At 54.9% G+C, this 18,605-nt stretch overlaps 1 protein-coding gene across 12 annotated transcripts in view; it reads left to right on the forward strand.

Annotated features, from left to right (window-relative positions):
• The window catches only part of NHSL2 (NHS like 2), a 173,944-nt gene extending 155,965 nt beyond the window's left edge, over nt 1–17,979 (forward strand). For 11 of the 12 annotated variants that reach the window (XM_024111675.3, XM_024111679.3, XM_065557206.1 and 8 more), the window contains 4 exons: nt 309–2,612; nt 3,983–4,115; nt 6,908–8,382; nt 15,910–17,979. In XM_024111675.3, the coding sequence (XP_023967443.2) occupies nt 309–2,612; nt 3,983–4,115; nt 6,908–7,223 (2,753 nt within the window). In that variant the 3' untranslated portion in view covers nt 7,224–8,382; nt 15,910–17,979. The remainder of the gene's footprint in view (nt 1–308; nt 2,613–3,982; nt 4,116–6,907; nt 8,383–15,909) is intronic. The other variant, XM_065557207.1, reaches the window with a different exon arrangement.
• Nucleotides 17,980–18,605: the final 626 nt, after the last annotated feature.

The raw sequence follows: 18,605 nt of genomic DNA on the forward strand, positions 1-18,605 counted from the left end.
TGGCAAGAAGGAGATTGTCGTGTGGAGGGTCTCCTCTGTTCAGGGCGGGCCCAGCTCTCGCTCTGTTCAGAGGCCAGGCAGAGCTCAGCACCACGCTGACACCCGGTAGCGGGTCAGAGTGCAGGCCAGCCGGGGCTCTGGGTGCCGTGCAGACCCGCGCCTGCCGAGTGGTGCGGATAGGTGTGAATGTCGTTCCCAGGGCTCTCTGTGAGCAGTGGGTGAGTGTGCAGCTTGCTAGCCCATCCTGCGGCCAGAGCTCCACTAGCCATTCGCTCAGCGCTGATCTGTCCTTGTGTCTGTCCCTGCAGGCAGCAGCAACGGCCCCACATTCACGCCGCACGCAACCATCGGGGAGTCAGTCTCCTGCAGCTTTGTCCCCGAGGCTGCAAATGGGAAGAGCGTGCCCCGGCAGCCCTGCACCCCACCGCCCCCAGCAGCGCCACTGAGAAAGACATTCAGTGACCTTGGGGGAGGCCTGCAGGCACGCTGCTACCAGCCTCCTGCCAGGATGGAGAACACAACCACGGCTTGCACCAGCCCTGCCTGCAACGGGCCAAAGGACACCACCTTCTCTCCTCCCTGGAACACAGCTTCCTTCAACTGCTTGAGCCCGGCTGAGGAGGACGCAGCGTATCCCTCGCCCAGCAGCTCCCCGAGGTCCCCAGCCCTGGGTTCGCCTGAGCACTGCGACGGTGTGGCCTCCTTCTTCATCGCGAAAGACGAGCAGCCAGGAAGCAATGGGCCCCATGCGTTCTCCTGCACTGCTCCAGAGTCCCCACTGAATGCTGCCAGCAGCCAGATGCCTGAGGGGAGAGAGGCCAAGGTGACCTTCTTGGCCGGTGGCACAGAGGAGGCTGCACCCTCCCGGCTGGAGCTGGGGGGCAGGGCCTGCCCGTTCCGCGAGAGGTCGCTGTCTGTGCCCACAGACTCAGGCTCGCTCTGCTCCGTGGACATCACTTACCCTGAGAACAGAAGAGGCAGCGGGACCTACGCCCTGAGCTACCCCAGCGTCAGCTCCGAGGGCAGCACCAGCACGGAGAATGTCTCCCTGGGGGTGGAGCAGGATGCCCAGCAGAGGCGCCGCTCCAAGAGCATCTCTCTCAAGAAGGCGAAGAAGAAACCGTCTCCCCCCATGCGCAGCGTCTCACTGATTAAAGACGGGCAGGGGCTCAGCGCAGAGCCTGGCACAGCGCTGCCGAAGGAGCTGCGGCCCAAGAGCCTTTGTCTCCCCTTAGATCCTCAGGGCCGTGGCATGGTGCCCACGGACACCCAGGGTAACACAGCAGTGCCTCCTGCCAGGGACCTGGACGGCGGGCATTTTTCCCAGCACTGGTGCCTCGCAGACTGGAAAGCCGGCGATCCCTACCGGTCCCTGTCCGGTTCCAGTACTGCCACGGGTACCACAGTGATCGAACGCACGAAGGCCCAGGGCAGCTCCGAGTCCCTCCCCTCCCCTTCCATTTCCAGGGCCACTACGCCCTCCCAGCTCTCCACGGAAGTGGAGCTAAAAATCTCCTCCCCAGGGCGGCCCGTGAGGCTGATGTCCCCCTCCAGTGGCTACTCCAGCCAGTCAGAGACCCCGACACCCACCATCCCCACCTCGGCGATTCTCGGGCACTCCCCCCACCAGACTGTCAGGGTGAGGCCGCTGGTGCCCGAAAGGAAGTCGTCCCTGCCCCCCCCATCGCCCAGGGAAAAAAGCCCCAAGTCCCGGCTCTCCTTCGACCTGCCCGTCACACCCCTGACGCACCTGGACCTTTCTGGGCTGAAGATCTCACTCAAGGGGAAGACCAAGGTGAGCAGGCATCATTCAGACTCCACCTTCGGGACCAAGCTTGGCCCAAAGACGAGCCCGATCCAGCCCGTCATGCCCGTGGTCACCCAGTCAGACCTGAGGTCCGTGCGCCTGCGCTCCGTCAGCAGGTCCGAGCCAGAGGATGAACTGGACAGCCCAGACAACGCCGAGGAGCATGGGGGCGATGCCATACCACTTCCGGGAAGGAAAGCGAAGCCGCCCGTTGCAGAGAAGCCACCACTGGCCAAACGTCCCCCAAACATCATGGCCAAGCCCCCGCCTCTGCAGGAGGAGTCTCCCCTGGTGTCTCCCACCTCCCCGCCCACGCCACAGGGCATCTCTGCCCAGGAGAGGGGGCTGCAGGACAGCTACATGGTCATTCGGAAACCCAAGCCTAAGAGGAGCCCAGAGGCCAGGAGCCCCGGAGAGCCCCCCTCTCTGCTGGAGCCCTCCCAGGGCTGCCCAGGGATCTTTTTCTCAGGACTGCGGCGACTGTCCCAGAGCAACCTGGAGGAGGAGCCCAGAGCCCAGCCGGAGAGGAGTGGCGCCCCCCGTGGGCCCGAGGGGGAGAAGAGGAAAGCCAAAGTCCCACCCCCTGTCCCCAAGAAGCCCAGTGTGCTGTACCTGCCACTCACCCCTCCTCCACCCCACCTAGGAGCTTGCCCGGGGGATCCCAGGCTAACGCCCAGCCCCATCATCACCTTGCACGAGGACACCAGCTGCTGCGACCCAGACGCAGACTACCTGCCATCACCCGAGGCCATGGGGAAGAACTCGAGCCCCCCAGCTGCTGCCATGCCCAGGGAGATTCCTGCAGGTCAGTGTCACAGCTGCTCTGCCTCCCCCCCAGCAGCCCGGGCATGGCTTGGGAATCACTGCCATGTGCAGCTAGCCAGGGCGTCTGGCTGCTGCTTCTGCATGGCTCACTGCACACCCGGGCATACAGCCTTGGCCACGCAGCTCCTTGCGGCATGGCCAGACACCATTCGACAGCGTTGGTGTTAGACCCCAGAGCTCCACCCACACCGCTGCACAGGGATCGCCCCACCCAGCCCTGAAAAGCAGCCATCTCTGTGGCAGAGCATGACAGCTGCTGACTAACCCAGAGATGTAACAGACCTGGTAGAGAGAGGAATGTGTCTGCAAGAGAAGTGGGCTGCCCCAAAGGGCAGGGTGGAGTAAGCGCCGGCAGGCAGGTAGCAGCTGACTAATCTAGCCCTGGTCCTGGCTTGCTGGGCTCCTGTCAGCAGGTCTCTCCTGGCCTGCCCGCCCCAGGGGCACTGGAAGGCTCCCTCGGCTGAGGAGGGGAAGGGGGTTTTATTAGCTAACATGTCCATTGCAATGGTGCCGACGGGCCCTGCTGTGCTAGGCGCTGTACAGCCACAGCATTGCAGACAGTTCTCATGGTCCATTAGCCAGGGCAGACATGGGGAAGGGGTAGAACACCCCAGCAGAATGACCCATGGCAGGGCAGCAAGTGGGGCGGCACTCAAGAAGGGTTCAGCTACTTCGGTGGGAGAGGAAGGGTAAGAGGGCGGATGTGGAGTGAGGCTGAGGGAGGAAGGGGGGGGGTTGGACAAACAGTCAGTGAGCACAGGGCAGAGAATGTCCAGCCGCGCCGCAGCTGGTTCTGTGCACGTGAGGAGCCTGGGCTTTGGCTGCAGCGACTGGCTCCTCTCTGCCGCGTTTCCCCACAGCCCACGCAGGGTGGGGTGCGTTCCCCAGAGGGGGTATAAAGGTGGGAAGCTACCCATGCCAGGATGTGGCCAGGGCACCCTGGGACGCCCAGCCTGAGACCTCCCATGGCCAGCAGCCAGAGCTGCCTGTGCGAGGACTGCAGGATCAGAGCCCTGCCTGCTCATTGCCTGAGTCTCACTGTAGCCCAGGTGTCTCCCAGGCAGTGCGTGTGTGCAGGAAGCGGAGCTACACACTCATGCCATTTGGTCAGTCGCAGCGCCCAGGGAGGCGGGCAGGACAGGTGCTGCTGTTACTAACTCTGGGATTCTGCTCCTGTTGAGCCACAGGAATGTGCAGAGCCAGGTACACATATGGATACAGGTATCCTCAGCTTGCTCCAACGGGCTGACTCCACGCATCTCCTGGGAAAGGCCACCGCCACGCTGGGGACATTCCCCTCCATCCTGCTCTCAGCAAGCCCAGCTCACGGCTCTTCTTCCCTCTGTCTAGGCAATTCTGTGGAGCTCAGCGCTGATGAGAGGAATTTTGTAAGTGACAAAACAGCCGAGTCGATAGTGGAAGAGGATGATGATGTATTTGTGACGACCCGTACGACAGAGGATCTATTTACCGTCATCCACAGGTACCAGCCCACGTTGTGAATGGAAAACCCACACCCCCGTCGCGTTTACCCACCATAGAATCATAGAATATCAGGGTTGGAAGGGACCTCAGGAGGTCATCTAGTCCAACCCCCTGCTCAAAGCAGGACCAATCCCCAGACAGATTTTTACTCCAGTTCCCTAAATGGCCCCCTCAAGGATTAAACTCACAACCCCATGGTTTAGCAGGCCAATGCTCAAACCACTGAGCTATCCTTCCCCGCCCCCCACTGTTGGCCTCTGGGAGTCTCCAGCCCAATTATTGGGGGCTGGTCTCTGCAGAGCCAAGGACTGAGCAAGCCTGAATACAGATAAACTCATCTGGGTGAGGCTAGTCCCGGCTCCAAGGATAAACAAGGCCCCTCTGTCTCCAGGGCTACTGGCCTGGCCCTCACCCCAAGCACTGAGTGCCCTGAGCAGACCAGGGCAAGAGAGATGGCCATGGCACCCCGGTTCTAGTTGTCTGTCTCAGGGCACTTGGGGTCTTCTGCAGCAAGCCCTAGCCACTTTGGTGGTGCTGGGCCTGTTGCTCATCGAGAGGCCGGTGTGACGGGTTGGATCACAGAAACCCCCTTGGGAACTGCCAACTAATGTGCCAAGACTACTTTTGCCCCTGCTTTCCCTGCCAGCTTGGGACTCCAGCACCCTGTCTTGTTGAGCCAGACATGCCAGTTGAGCCAGACTTAACTGAAAGCAACTTAAGAAGTGTTCCTGTCTTTAACATTCAGATGCCCAACTCCCAATGGGGTCCAAACCCCAAATTAATCCATTTTACCCTGTATAAAGCTTATACAGGGTAAACTCATAAATTGTTTACCCTCTATAACACTGATAGAGAGATATGCACAGCTGTTTGTCCCCCCAGTATTAATACATACTCTGGGTTAATTAATAAGTAAAAGGTGATTTTAATAAATACCGAGAGTAGGATTTAAGTGGTTCCAAGTAATAGCAGACAGAACAAAGTGAATTACCAGCAAAATAAAATAGAACATGCAAGTCTATACCTAATACAGTAAGAAACCTCAATACAGATAAAATCTCACCCTAAGAGATGTTTCAATAAGTTTCTTTCACAGACTGGACGCCTTCCTAGTCTGGGCACAGTCCTTTCCCCTGGTACAGCCCTTGTTCCAGCTCAGGTGGTTGCTAGGGGATTTCTCATGATGGCCACCCCCCTTTGTTCTGTTCCACCCACTTATATAGCTTTTGCATAATGCAGGAATCCTTTTTCCCTCTGGGTTCCCACACCTCCTTCTCAATGGAAAAACACCAGGTTAAAGATGGATTCCAGTTCAGGTGACGTGATCACATGTCACTGTAAGACCCTAAGCCTTCATTCCTCCCAGCCTGACTCACGGGAAAGCCTGCAAACAGAGCCATCCACAGTTAATTGTCCTGGTTGATGGGAACCATCAAGATTCTAAACCACCATTAATGGCCCACATCTTGCATAATTACAATAGGCCCTCAGAGTTATATTTCATATTTCTAGTTTCAGATACAAGAATGATACAGACATACAAATAGGATGACCAAACTCAGTAGATTATAAGCTTTGTAATGATACCTTACAAGAGACCTTTTGCATGAAGCATATTTTAGTTACATTATATTCACACTCATCAGCATACTTTCATAAAACCATATAGAGTGCACTGTCACACAGCTCAAAAGCCTGGACGGATTTCTCTCTAGGACGCTGGGCGGCGCTCCACGAAGAGCCTTGGGCAGCCAGCTGCCTTTATTTCAGAGCTTGTGTTCCTGGCCCGCTCTCAGCACAGGACCAGACATGGAACCTGAGTCTCACCCTGTGCCCCCAGGAGCCCTTTGTGCCTGGGACTGGCCCAGCCACAGAGATGACCCTGGGAATGGCACCAGGCCAGGGCTCCCGTCTGTCTGCACTGGCTGAGGCAGCAGCCCTTTGGCCAGGCCCCATTCAGTTCTGCCAGGGAGCCAGGGCTTGTCACAGGAGCTGGACGTCTCTGTGCTGGCGGGATTGTGGGGCACTCGGAGACTGGGAAGTCTGTAGCTCCTCGCTGGTCATCACCACCTGCTGGCTGCTCTGTGGCCTCTTGGAAGGGAAGTGGGTGTGTTCAATGCAGTTCCTGCTATCCACAGCGCATCCCTCCTATCACCAGTGGCACCAGTTGTCTCCCTTGCTGGCCAAACACTGGATGTGCCAAGTGACCTAGAGGCTGAACTCCCCTCCCCTCCTGGTCCGGGCACTGGGTCAAGCAGGAGGGTAGCACCATGGCAGAATTTAGCACTCCCTGCTTCTGCCTCTGCTCTCTGCATCCAGCGGGAAGAGGGTCAGGGTCCAGAGCTGCCAGGCCAGGACCTCTCACCGGCCTGAGAGTCCTTTGCAGGCAGTGTTGGGCCAGATTCATACTTAAAGCAGCACCACTGACTTCAAGGGCTGGCACCAGGGGTGAATTTGGCCTATTCTCGGTGATGTATATATATTCTCTATGATTCTGTGATTCTATGTTATGCCATGGAGCTCAGTGAAGTAACTGGGTTCTGCATTTTTCGGCACTGATTGGCCATGCTGGATTTGCTGTTATACGTAAGTTTCCAGTGGATGGAACATTTCCGGGTTGCAGTGAGGGCACGGCCACATGTCTGGGGGTCAAGCATAAACCACAGTTATGGGTGGGATGCAGCCACCTGCCTGGGGGTTGTGGGGAATGCCCCTTTGCGAGCGCCCCCACCTCAGGAGCTGGCACACACTGCCACAGCCACGCCAACCACAGGCTTCTTTTGTCTTTAGGTCGAAGAGGAAGCTGCTGGGCTGGAAGGAGCCAGGAGACGCCTTTGGCAGCAGGCAGAATTCTCACTCCCCAGTGAAGAACCCAGCCGGGCTCCCGGCCTGCGAGTCCCCCCCAGCGGGGGGTGGCCCCGGCAGAGCCTCCAGTCGGAATGAAGACTTCAAGGCCCTGCTACAGAAGAAAGGCAGCAAGGCCAGTCCCGGGACTCGCACCTCCGCAGCAGAACTTCTCAAGAGCACAAATCCACTGGCTCGGCGGGTCATGATGGAGTTTGTCCCCGAGTTAGACAACCCAAGCGGTGCCAGAACCCAGCCCTGACCACCCCGAGTTCATCCTGGCCAGGGAGGGGTGGAGACAGCATTGCTGGGAGTTTTATGCTGGCTCTTCAAAGCCCAGCTCCAGCTGCAGGGGCTGCACCCTCCCAGGCTGGGTGCTGTGAGGACATCCTGTCCTGCTGGGATTTGTATAATTTTTTCCTTTCTTTATTGGCAATTTACGAATCTTTTTTGTGTCTCCCTGGGGACTCCAGCAGATGGAAGGTAAATGTCTTAACTACAGAGCCTGCCCCCCTGTGCAGTCAGCTCCTGGCATTGTTTCCGGTGGAGATACAGTGGAAGGAGATGGCTGTGGAATGGAGAAGGCAGACATCGGTCATCATGAGCAGGGCCATCATCAGATGATAGTGGGCTTCCCATTCATTCCCAGGGTCTGATGACAAGTGTGGACTTCCCTCCTGCTCTTTGGGGCTCTGCAAACGGACTCCAGTTCAGCCCCCGTTGTAACCCAGTGTCCACGACGAAGCTAGCTTGAAACAGTTCAGTCGCTTCGGCAAGTGGTACTTTAAATGGCTTTGATCATGCAAAATGTTGATGATGTTTTTTCTCTTTCATTTGATCTTGTAATTTTCATTCCCTGGGCAAAGTCCCCAGTGTTGAGTTGAGCTGAACAGATGGAAATTCCCGGCAGCAGAGACGGAAGGGCCAGTTAGAATGTAGGTTGCTTTGGAAAAACGGAGATGCTTCAGACCCATTGTTCAACCAAATTGACCCTCAGTCACTCACTGGCCAGGTTCTAACGCTCTTCTGAGAGCTTCCACCGGTGCTGTCAACTCGATACCAGCCCCTGGTGATGCTGCAGGGAGAGAACTGGGCCTGTTGTCAGCCAAAAGGAAGGAACATCCAGCACTGATGCTCAGAGAGGGAGCAAGCCCAGGCCAGGCCCAGCTCTGCCATGAGTGCTGTATACTCAGCCCAGTGGGAATCTGTCTGGGCACAAGGGGCCACATGCTCTTAGCAGGACCAAGGCCTGAAATGGCAAGTGCCTGGGGCAAACTGATCCTTGGTGTAGCCTGGCTACCCTTGGGATTCTGTTCAGGATGACTTTGGCCCAGTCCACCTACGAAAGGAGGTGCTTTTCTGCAAAGGAAATGTGAAGGCTGAAGCAACTTGCTGAAGACCGACTTAGCTAGAGACACTTGGTGAGTCATTGGCAAAATGGCTTGTCTCCCCTCCGCTGGCTCTGTGTGTCTCATAGGATTGAAGGGCATCATAGGAGGCCATGGACTCAGCCTCACCAGGAATCTTCACAGCCTGGTTCCTCCTGCCCCTGCTGGAAACAGTCTAGAGAGTCTAGGGTCCTACTGAGAAAGGCATGGAGCACGGGAGGGACTCACGGCATGGCCCTCCCTGCCCAGACACCAAGCATCCCAGGGACCAGCCCCGGGAGTTCTGCCCAAACCATATTGTAGCTGGCCTTGAGGAATGAGACAACTCCTCTCCTGTGAATCAGATGAGAGTCGTGTCTCAGGAGGTGCTAGGCATGGCTTATTTTCCTTCGTAAGACAAACTCTTACCTATCAATCTGATCTGACCTCAGCTATCTCCCACCGGCCCGCCCGCCTTCCCTCTAGGATATCTGAGGAGTCCGTCACTTTGCTCACTAAACGCACTTTACCCATGTTCTGGTGTGTCCCTCCGACGCAGGCAGGCTGCCGTTCAGTGGAGTTATGCCTGGGCTGAGCCAGGTGCCATGTTCCTGCGACACAGGAGCATTGTATGTGCGCACAGCTGGGCCATCCTGCTCCGTGCAAACTTGTCACACGCACAGTGGGTGCTGCTGATGTGACAAGGATGCACAAATCCTGGCCAAGTCGTGTACAGGCTACTTGGCAGCAGCCCAACCCCCCTTGAATGCGGTGACAATCACTGAAGAGCCGAGGTCCCAGCCTGCTTCCATCCCCAGCCCCCAACACACACTCAGGCAGTGCCCTACTCCCCATTGGCACTTGCACTGCAAGCCCCCGGGCTGGCTGGCCTGCTCCCTGCTAGACAGCTTTGGGTTGTCTGAGAGGTGCCTGAGCCATAACTGGATTTCAGACCCCTCCGAGGTGAGGGGTGTTGGGTCAGGGGTTTGCTCTGGCCCCATTCTTGACTTTCAGATAACAGATTCCCCTCTCCTGAGCTTCCTCCTGCTGTGCAGACCTGGGTTGGATACAAAATGCCCCCAAATCACAACGGGCTTTCACAAGTCCGATTTCTGTGAATGCATTGGTCCCCCCCTTCACACGCATAGCTCTGTGAGCTCCCTCGCGCGCAGCCCCTGTGCTCTCGCGGAAGTGAATCAGCAGTGGGTTTGGGGAATTGCTCGCTTTAAAGCAAAGCTACTGAAATGTTCTCAGCACCAAGTGCGGTCTTTGTATTGCTGAGTCGGGGCCCAATCCTGGGAGCGCCCTGCACTCCTGGTGACTCAGCCCCTTACAGAGTCCCAAGGGCCTGTATTGATATTTTACCAAATGAGATGCTTTCCCCAGCCTGCTTTCCCCTCACTCCCTGTCAGTCCCAAGAGCTGCTACCGAAGGAACATACTGATCAGAGACACCCAGCCTGCTCACTTAATATTTTTAACATAATAATAATGAAAGTGGGGGGAAACAACCTGCCAGTGCTGTGATCAAAGGTGCAGCTGTCTGCTTCCCATCAGCCCCCCCCGCCAGGCTCTGGCATGCTCCATGCAAGGAGCACACAGCAGGAGATGGGGTGATGGCAGCAATGAAGGAGCTGGCAGCATGGAAGGAGCCAGCAGCACATTCATCTGAGGGCAGCCCCCAATCCTCAGCATGCCCCCAGAACTAGCTGCTGGGTCTGATTCCCTAGGCAGCCCTTCTGCAGCAGCTGGGAGATCCAGGCCCTGGGGAGACGCCCGGAAGGAGTGGGCAGCAATGGGTGATCATGTCCCTGTTCTGGTTATATAGCACTTGCTATGCATGATGCTTTGCAGAGAGGCAGAGACAGTGGACATGTGTGTGAGGCTACAGGGGTGCAGAGAGAACTCCCTGCTGATAGGCCAGGATGCTGTCACACCACCGAGAAAGAGCTTCTAGTAGCCAGGGTCAGCGCGAGCAGTGAATTGTTCTGGCTACACCTAGTGGCAAAAGGAAGGAAAAGCAGACATAATTGGCAAATCCATGAGTTGTTAGGAAAGGCTCAGAGACTGAGCCCTCTACAGACCAGAGCTGGGTCTGCCACTTAGGGTTACCATTCGTCCGGATTCCCCCAGACATGTCCGGCTTTTAGAGTTAAAAATAGCGTCCGGGGGGAATTTGTAAATGTCCGGACTCCCCCCCCATGCAGAGCGCGCGTGGTTGACAGGGCAGCCGGATGGTGCCACTTACATGGGGCTCCGACAGCCAGAGAAAGCCCCCTTCTCCACTTCCCCCTCCTCTCCCCTGCAGCTGAGAGCACTCCCTCCCTCCCTTCCTGCATTCGCAGATCACCAGCCGGCTGTTCGCACCGGCAGTCTGGAGCTCCTCCCCCTGCTCCTCCTCCCCAGCACACTGGTCTGAGCGGCAGAGTAAGGGGGCCAGGGCGTCGGAGAAGGGCAGAGAGGTTCTGGAGGGGGCAGTCAAGAGACAGGGAGCGGGGGGGGGGGTTTGGGAGTGGGGGGGGCTTTCTGGGGGTGTGTGGATAAGGTTTTGGGCAGTCAGGGTACAGACAGGGGGTAGGGTCTGGGGGGGCAGTTAGGGTGGGGGGTCTCAGGAGGGGGCAGTTAGGGGACAAGGAACAGGGAGGCTTAGGTAGGGGGTGGGGTTCTGGAGGGCAGTTAAGAGCAGGGGTTCCAGGAGGGGTGGTCAGGGGACAAGGAGCGGGGTGGGGGTTGGGAGTTCTGGGGGGGGCTGTCAGGGGGCAGGGGTGGGGAGAGGGATCGGAGCAGTCAGGGGACAAGGAGCAGAGGGGTTTAGATGGGTCGAGAGTTCTGGGGGGGGCTGTCAGGGGGTGGGGAGTGGTTGGATGGGGCGTGGGAGTCCCAGGGCTCTGTCTGGGGGTGTGGATAAGGGTTGGGGCAGTCAAGAGACAGGTAGGGGGTAGGGTCCTAGGGGGCCAGTTAGGATGGGGGGAGTGTCTCGGGAGGGGGCAGTCAGGGGACAAGAGGCAGGGAGGATTAGGTAGGGGGTGGAGTCCTGGGGGGCAGTTAGGGGCAGGGGTCCCAGGAGGGGTCAGTCAGGGGACAAGGAGCGGGGGGAGGGCTGGGGGTTCTGAGGGGGGGCGGGAAGTGGGAGGGGCAGGGGCGGGGCTCCTCCCATCCTCTTTTTTGCTTGCTGAAATATGGTAACCCTACTGCCACTGAACTAGACATCACAGCTAGGTCAAGTACACCTCTACCCCGATATAACACAAATTCGGATATAACATGGTAAAGGAGCGCTCCGGGGGGGGGGGGGGGGGGGCTGCACACTCTGGTGGATCAAAGCAAGTTTGATATAACGCAGTTTCACCTATAACGCGGTAAGATTTTTTGGCTCCTGAGAACAGCGTTATATCGGGGTAGAGGTGTAATAACTAAAAACAAGGCAGGTGAATGTAGTGGGAGCCAGGATTCTGCTGAGATCCACGCACTTTCCTGTGACTGCGCGCAGGCCAGACTTGTGAGGAACAGGAAATCAGTGGGGCAACGAAGTCAGAGCTGACCTGCTGTGATAGGGTTATTTATTCTGGTGCAGCACAACTCTGCCTGGTAATTTCAAGGCTGCTGTTTGTGTAAGCAAAGCTGTCACAAGGGGGCCGTTGTTGGTAGGCATTTGGCAATGGCCAGGCATTCGGGAAATGCCTCACGGATACAGTGTCCCAGGGATTGAAGCACCAAGGTTTATTCACCCTGCAAATGGTGTGATTCCTGAGTCGCCTGCTTAAATAGTTTGTCATCCAAAAACACTGCCATGTGCCCAGTCTCACAAACGAGGTCAAGCCAAATTAGGTAGCCTGGGAGTGACCTCCGGTTTGGGCATTGTCACAAGCAACAAACCAGCTCCTAGAATAGGGCTCAGGGCTCGCAAACCAGAGAGCCAGTTCCAGGGATCCCCACACTCAGCCAGCTCAGCCCAGCATTTCAGGGGCGCTTGTACAAACCTATTGTTGGTTCAATTCCCACGAGGAGGGCCGTGCACGCGCCTTGTGCTGTCCCTGCACTGCAGCTCTGGAGAGGACGGAGTCACAGCAGTAACTTTCATGTCTATGTTGTGTGCAATGTCCGTGCCTGGCACCTTCCCACTAGCAGCCCCAGCAACATGGGGGAGACAGTCCTAACAGGCGCATTACAGCTGTGCTAATGGGATGGGAAGTGCTCCGGGCTTTGACCCTATCCAGGCTTTTCTTTGGAATCTCTCCTTCCATTTCTAAGAATTAAACCCCCAAAACCTAGCCAGGTTAGCCAATTGTACTGTAAATCCTAAAACCTACTGCCAGGAGCTCCCCACAGCCAGGCCCCGGGCACGTCAGGAGGTGTTAGTGACTAAATTAGTGCCTATGTGTAGCCGCAGTGTCAAGTGGGGGCCAGGCACTGAAGCCCGGCCTAGGGTTCAGATGGCAGTGCACTCAAAATAGCTGGCCCCTCCTGCCAGGCCCGGTGCTATGGCTACACCACTATTTTTAGTGTGCCTGCTCGATTCCAGCTAGCGCAGGTCTGGCTGCCTGAGCTAGAAATTCCCTCTCCAGCTCCAGTGTAGATGTACCCACAAAGACACCATCCACAATCCACACACAGCACAGTGTGGGCCAGCTGCGGGTGGGGGAAGGCAGGCAGACATTCACATTACAAACATCCCCATTCAGAGTCCAGCATTCGCCAAAGGGGAAAACTAGAGACCTGCTCAAAAGCAAAGTCCAGATTCACCAGGCCCAGACCCCTGAGGTGGCCCTGGCCTCTCAGGCCCTGCTCTAGACAAAACATAGACACAGTGTTTGAAAGTGGGTCTCACAAACTGTGGGGCGCAAACCACAGCATGAATAACTGGCTTGACCAGGGGGTTCCCAACCCCTGCTAGGCAAACTGGTAGCAGCAAGACTTGCCTTGCTCATTTACCTGTCCCAGTTTGCAGGGTCTCCACTGAAATCCAGGGGTTCTCTATCTAAACATTTCCTTGCTTGACTTCAGGGCCAAACGTCCATTGGCTCAGAGCTTGCATCACACACGATCCCTGGAGGACAGGACATTTCAGCTGGAAGCACCCAGAGTGTGAGGCACCAATAAGAACCTTGCATGGCCCATACACATCTACCTGATCCCTAATGATCAAACCGTGACTTGAGGGACACAGGGTAGTTAGTAGTTGCTGTCTGATGACTAATGGGTGGACAAGAACTTGACATTTAATGGAGGATTTTGGGGAGGGGGGGAACTGGAATTTGCTTCCTTCTGTATTTTTCTAAATACCAATGTGCTGTTGTGTATGACCCTTTGCACGTGGTGAAAGGAACTCATCGCAGCAAGTGAGCACATGTCCAGAAGCTCCCCCACCTCATCCAGGACCGGCTGAGGCAAAACAGGTGCGGGGTATCCGAGAGGGATGCCCTGCCATGAGTGGCCTTCCCTTTGGAATGTGATGGTACAAGGAGGACCCTGCAGCAGACCATGGTGAACGACAGTGACTCAAGGTCCTGATCTTGTCACGCTGATTCCAGCAGGAGCACTGGCACTTAGCACCAGAGCTGGCTGTATAATGCAAAGAGCTGTGATATTTTCACAGACAAAAATGCTGGGTTTGTGGGGCCGTTATTGCCAGCTGGTGAAGATTTGGATTCCAGTGGGGTATGCAGGAAGACACCAGTCCTGGTGGCACCATGCATTTTGGCACAGGTGGGGGGTTTGTCTGGATAGTCATGCAGGTGAAGGACACGTTAGGTGGTGGGTGCTGTTCTTCTGTTTTAAGTTTCAGGTATCCAATCAGAGTCAAAATGATGCCATGTGACTTCAAGGACCAGTCACACCCCACGAATAACAGCTAGTGGCCAGTCACAGTAAATTGCTCACAACCCAGCTGGAAATCTTTGGTCCAAACTAATCAGCAAATATTTGTGAAGGCCAGAAACCCAGGAACTGCTTGTGAACCGGTAAAAGGGCTAAATTCACAATGAATCATTCGACCCGCTTCCCTCAGCACCCCCAGGATCTGTTCAGAATCGTGCCCTTTCCATGAGTTCTTAGGCTACTCACCTATCAGCCAGCCCAGGGGATAGCAGATGTTTCCATCTTCACAGCATGCACCATGGGCAAGGCCCTGTGGAGTGGACGCTCCATGGACACTCTGCAGTGAGCATGGGCGTTAGCTTTATGGCAGCCCTCAGTCCATGAACAACTATGGATTGTAACATGATGCTAAAAGCCCTGCTGGGAGATTTCATGCTGAAGGGTTTCCTGGCTCACCAGTCACTGTTTGCTACCTCTCCTTGCTGTACCTGACCATGCAAGGTGCTGCTCCTGTCACCAGCACAGCAGCTGCCCTGAACTGAGCTCTGGTGATGTGGTATGTCTCTGGAAAAGCAACCAAGCTGGTGTCACAGGCTCCTGTGTTGAAATGAATGAACAGTCCCTCTCTGGCACAGGGTGTGGTACATGATTGACACAATGGGCCTGTTTCTGTTCTCTCTCTAATGGATTGTACTCAGCTGACTGTGCTAGCCTGGTGGCTGTGTGAGGAGAATCAGGCCCCTGCGGCTCTGTCAGGAAAACAGGCTCCAAACTCAGTGCAGGGGGAGCTGGGATTGTGCCCATTCAGCAGGGAGGAAGTGGGGGAGTCAGGCTGTGAAAATGGCAGGCCATGTGTCCTTAGCAACAGGTGGGTTCCTGCAGCCTGGGAAGATGACATGGGGGTGGGGCTGTGATCAGGCTCAGTTTTCACTGCCACTCTCAGGTGAATAGGCTGCTGAATCCAGCACTGGCAAGAGTTCTGAGCTCCAATCCCCAGCAACAGCCCCACTGCATCTTACAAGTTCCAGTCCCCTGCAAGCTGAGGGGTCCACACAGCATGGTGATGGTGTCTATCTTTGCAGTGCTCCTGGCGGGCACTCACATGGCCTACGCCTGCGGCTGGTTCTGAGCCCTGGGGGTGCAGACAGAGGATTGGTGCCTGACCCATCATTCTGGGGAAGGGAATAACCCACGTGAGTGGCTGTAGCAGAACCTGAACTGGATTCCGGGACGAGTGGGGGGGGTGCCCCTGTTCCAGATGAGACCTGACAAAACCTGGGTGTCTTGCATTTGGTGTTGGACAGTTTCCTCCCCACTCTGATTTGACTGAAGCAGCACTAGACAGTTATCTTTGGAGGACCAGTCTGTAGAGCAAAATTATACTCTTAGACCCTGTCTTAGAACCTCCACTGCTTTCCTGGGAACGCAGCTCACCCAGAGCAGAGAGCCAGCTCTTCTCCCTCGGCAGGGAAGTCCTGCTGGAGAAGCACCAGGCTTTCTTGTGTTGACACCTCGCTCTGTCTTTATCCCAGGGGAAGCATTGCTGGCCCATTTTTACCAAGATGACTTTGTACTTTGCTCTAAAGGAGGCTCAGCTCTTCATGCTGCCAGTTCTGTTCTCTTTAATTACATGTTATTCCTTCCATTGTCATGGAATTGCAGAATTTCAGCCTGTAATTAACATCCAGACTGAGAAACTCAGGAAAAATAGATCATAAAAATTTCTAAGCTTCACTGTTGTTTCTTCTGCCTCTGCCACCAATAGTCTTCAACCTGCTGTCTCCAGTAGAAAGACTTCAGATGCCGCTGAGGCTGAAGATTCTCCCAGCTGCATGGTAGTATCTGTCTCCCATCGCAGACCTCCTCTCTCTGGAGTTCACATCCCACATGTTCCTGGAGATGGATTCAGTGGCCCAGAAGGACTTTCCCATCTCTGTCCCCTGTGTATCTGAGACATGGAATGTGACTCACAAAGTTGCTTACGTCACATGAAGCGAGGCAAGCCAATCACTGTGCTCTGTTGAATAAGCGCACCTGCCTCAAGGTTATAAAGTGCCACGTGTAATCACAGCCATGTTGAGAAGGCAGGCGAAGAGTCACTACACACACATCAGTCAGCTGGGTCTGTCACCATGGCATGGGCTCCTGCTGTTCACATGGTTGCTGACTCCAGTGCCAAGGAGCTGGCTTATTTACCTGGTCTCATTTGTGTTGACTGGGTCCAAGCATCATGGGTTGGGGCTTGAAATGTGGCCCAGCAATTGGTCTATGCCTAATATCTCCACCTTAAAAGGAAGGCAAAAGAGACAGCACTGGAGCTTCCTGTTAGATTTGCCAGATGGCTCCTCCAGGGCAGAGTTTAGAATCGCTGCTCTTCATTTCAATTTCATGCACTGAACTGTGGCATTTTGCAGGATTTTGGCAGCAGATCAGCATCCTGCTGAGGCCCATGTCTGCCCCCAATTAAGGCCCCAATTTTATTTTGGTTTTGCCCAAACAGGACCTCCGAAATGGTGTCTGGCGTAGGAAGAACAGGTGAGATGAGAACCCAGATTTCTCTTGGAACTGCTACCCACCTGGGAATGTGCCATAGCCCGTCTGCTGCCAGCGTCCCCTCACTCGGTCAGTGGAACAAATGAAAAATGATTCCTTCGCCCTATTAACATGCTGTTGACCAATTAGAATGTAGTCTGAGGTCATCTGATATTCCTGCTCGGTTCCAGTACCTGGATTTGTGGCTGCGAAAACCAGCACCACCTGGGTTCCAGTCCTTGAACAACTCGAACAGTTTGTGCAAAGTTGTTATACAATGAGCTTCATAGATGCCTCAGCATTTCCATAGACATTTATTCCTCAATTGGCTTTTGGCCAGGCAGAAACGTAAGCCTTAGTAGAAGCAACATGTCCTTAGGGAAGTGTTGCATATTGCAGGGTAAAATCTGAATGCTTAACAAATAACATGTTTAGTTGCATAAAGTTAAAGAGAAGCTACTGCTGGAATTTATGTCCAAGAAAAAATGCCAATAACCATGTACAGTATTGCACACGATTGCTCAGGAAAAAGATGCTACACACAGCAGTTAGCAATGACTTTGTATGACGTGACTGAGGTGTGATTTTTAGCACTTGGATTGTAAATGTCCTGCGAGAAAGGGACTTTGCAAAGCGATTCTAATGAAAATAGCTGCTTCAGAAAAAGAATCTTCCCTGGATTTTCTTCACTATCAAAAACTCACTTTTTTTAAAACAAAAAAATAAAAGTTTGAATCACCACATCCCAGCCTTAAAAACCTGTGGGTGAAATCCTGGCTCTTGTGAAGTCACTGGGAGGTCTGCCCTAGACTTCAGTGGGGCCAGGGCATCCCCCACACAATGCTTTAACAGAGAACGCGGCTCTTGTTTTGCCAAGTTCAACATCTGCACCTAGGATAGAACTGTCACTGCAGATCTGGAGCACTACAGGGAATTAATTGGATTGCTAGGGATGGGTTTCCTTATGTACCACCCAACTGAACTTAAGATGAAATTCTCAGACTGGTTCTGTGCAGCAAAGACTGAAGTAAGCCCTATAGATATATAGGACTTGTTTGTCCTAAGTGGGCCAGCCATGGGCGAGATGAAAGAATGTGAACTATTTTTGTGTGTTATGCAAACATTTCCTCCCCTCTCCTCTCCTCTTCCCCCCACCCCCCGCGTAAGTGGCCTCTTTTGCAATGTCAGCCCAATCCCTGCCCCCGACAGCCCTCAGAGATGGGGAAACCACATTTTTATATTTCTGAATGTTGTACTTTTTAACTATTGCAAGCTTGGTAAACTCCAATAACTGTCAGATCCACTGGCTGTGTGTGTGCTTTTCTTCCTCAGAGCCCTTGCATGCAAAGGTCCTAGAGTCGAGCTCTGAGAGGGCAGGGTAGAGGGGGTTCAGACATTTTAAACCCAGTGGAAATATTAAAACCCTATTGACTACACAGTTCCTATCCCAAGCCTTGTCAGGTGCACTTGTGTGAAGTGTAAACTATGTGTGTGTGTGTGTGTGTGTGTGTAAAAGCAGTTATAGTGTGCACTTAGCTAGCACTGTCCAGCCAAAAGACCTCACAGAGCTTTCCAAAGCTGGTGTCATTAGCTCCATTTTACAGATGGAGAAACAGATCCAGCGAGGTAAAGCAGCTTGGCCAAGACCACTTAGGGTATGTCTGCACAGCCAGGTAAGCCCAGTTCTGAGCCTGAGCTCAAGGCAAATCCCCCCTTGCATCTGTGCTGTAATTGTGCTAACCTAGGCCTCGGTCCCAGGTCCCTGTAGGGCTGGAGGGACTGAGCCTGAGTTAAGCTGGGACCTAGGGTCTGAGCCCTAGTGCTTTCCTGTGCGCACAGCCCTGGCTTGACTCAGATCCCGGGTGTCGTCCGGATGTATCCCACAGCTCCTGGGGGCAGAGTGCACTGCAGGCAGCCAACGCAGCGGCC

Source organism: Chrysemys picta, chromosome 9 (assembly GCF_011386835.1).
Source record: "Chrysemys picta bellii isolate R12L10 chromosome 9, ASM1138683v2, whole genome shotgun sequence".
NCBI lineage: Eukaryota > Metazoa > Chordata > Testudines > Emydidae > Chrysemys > Chrysemys picta.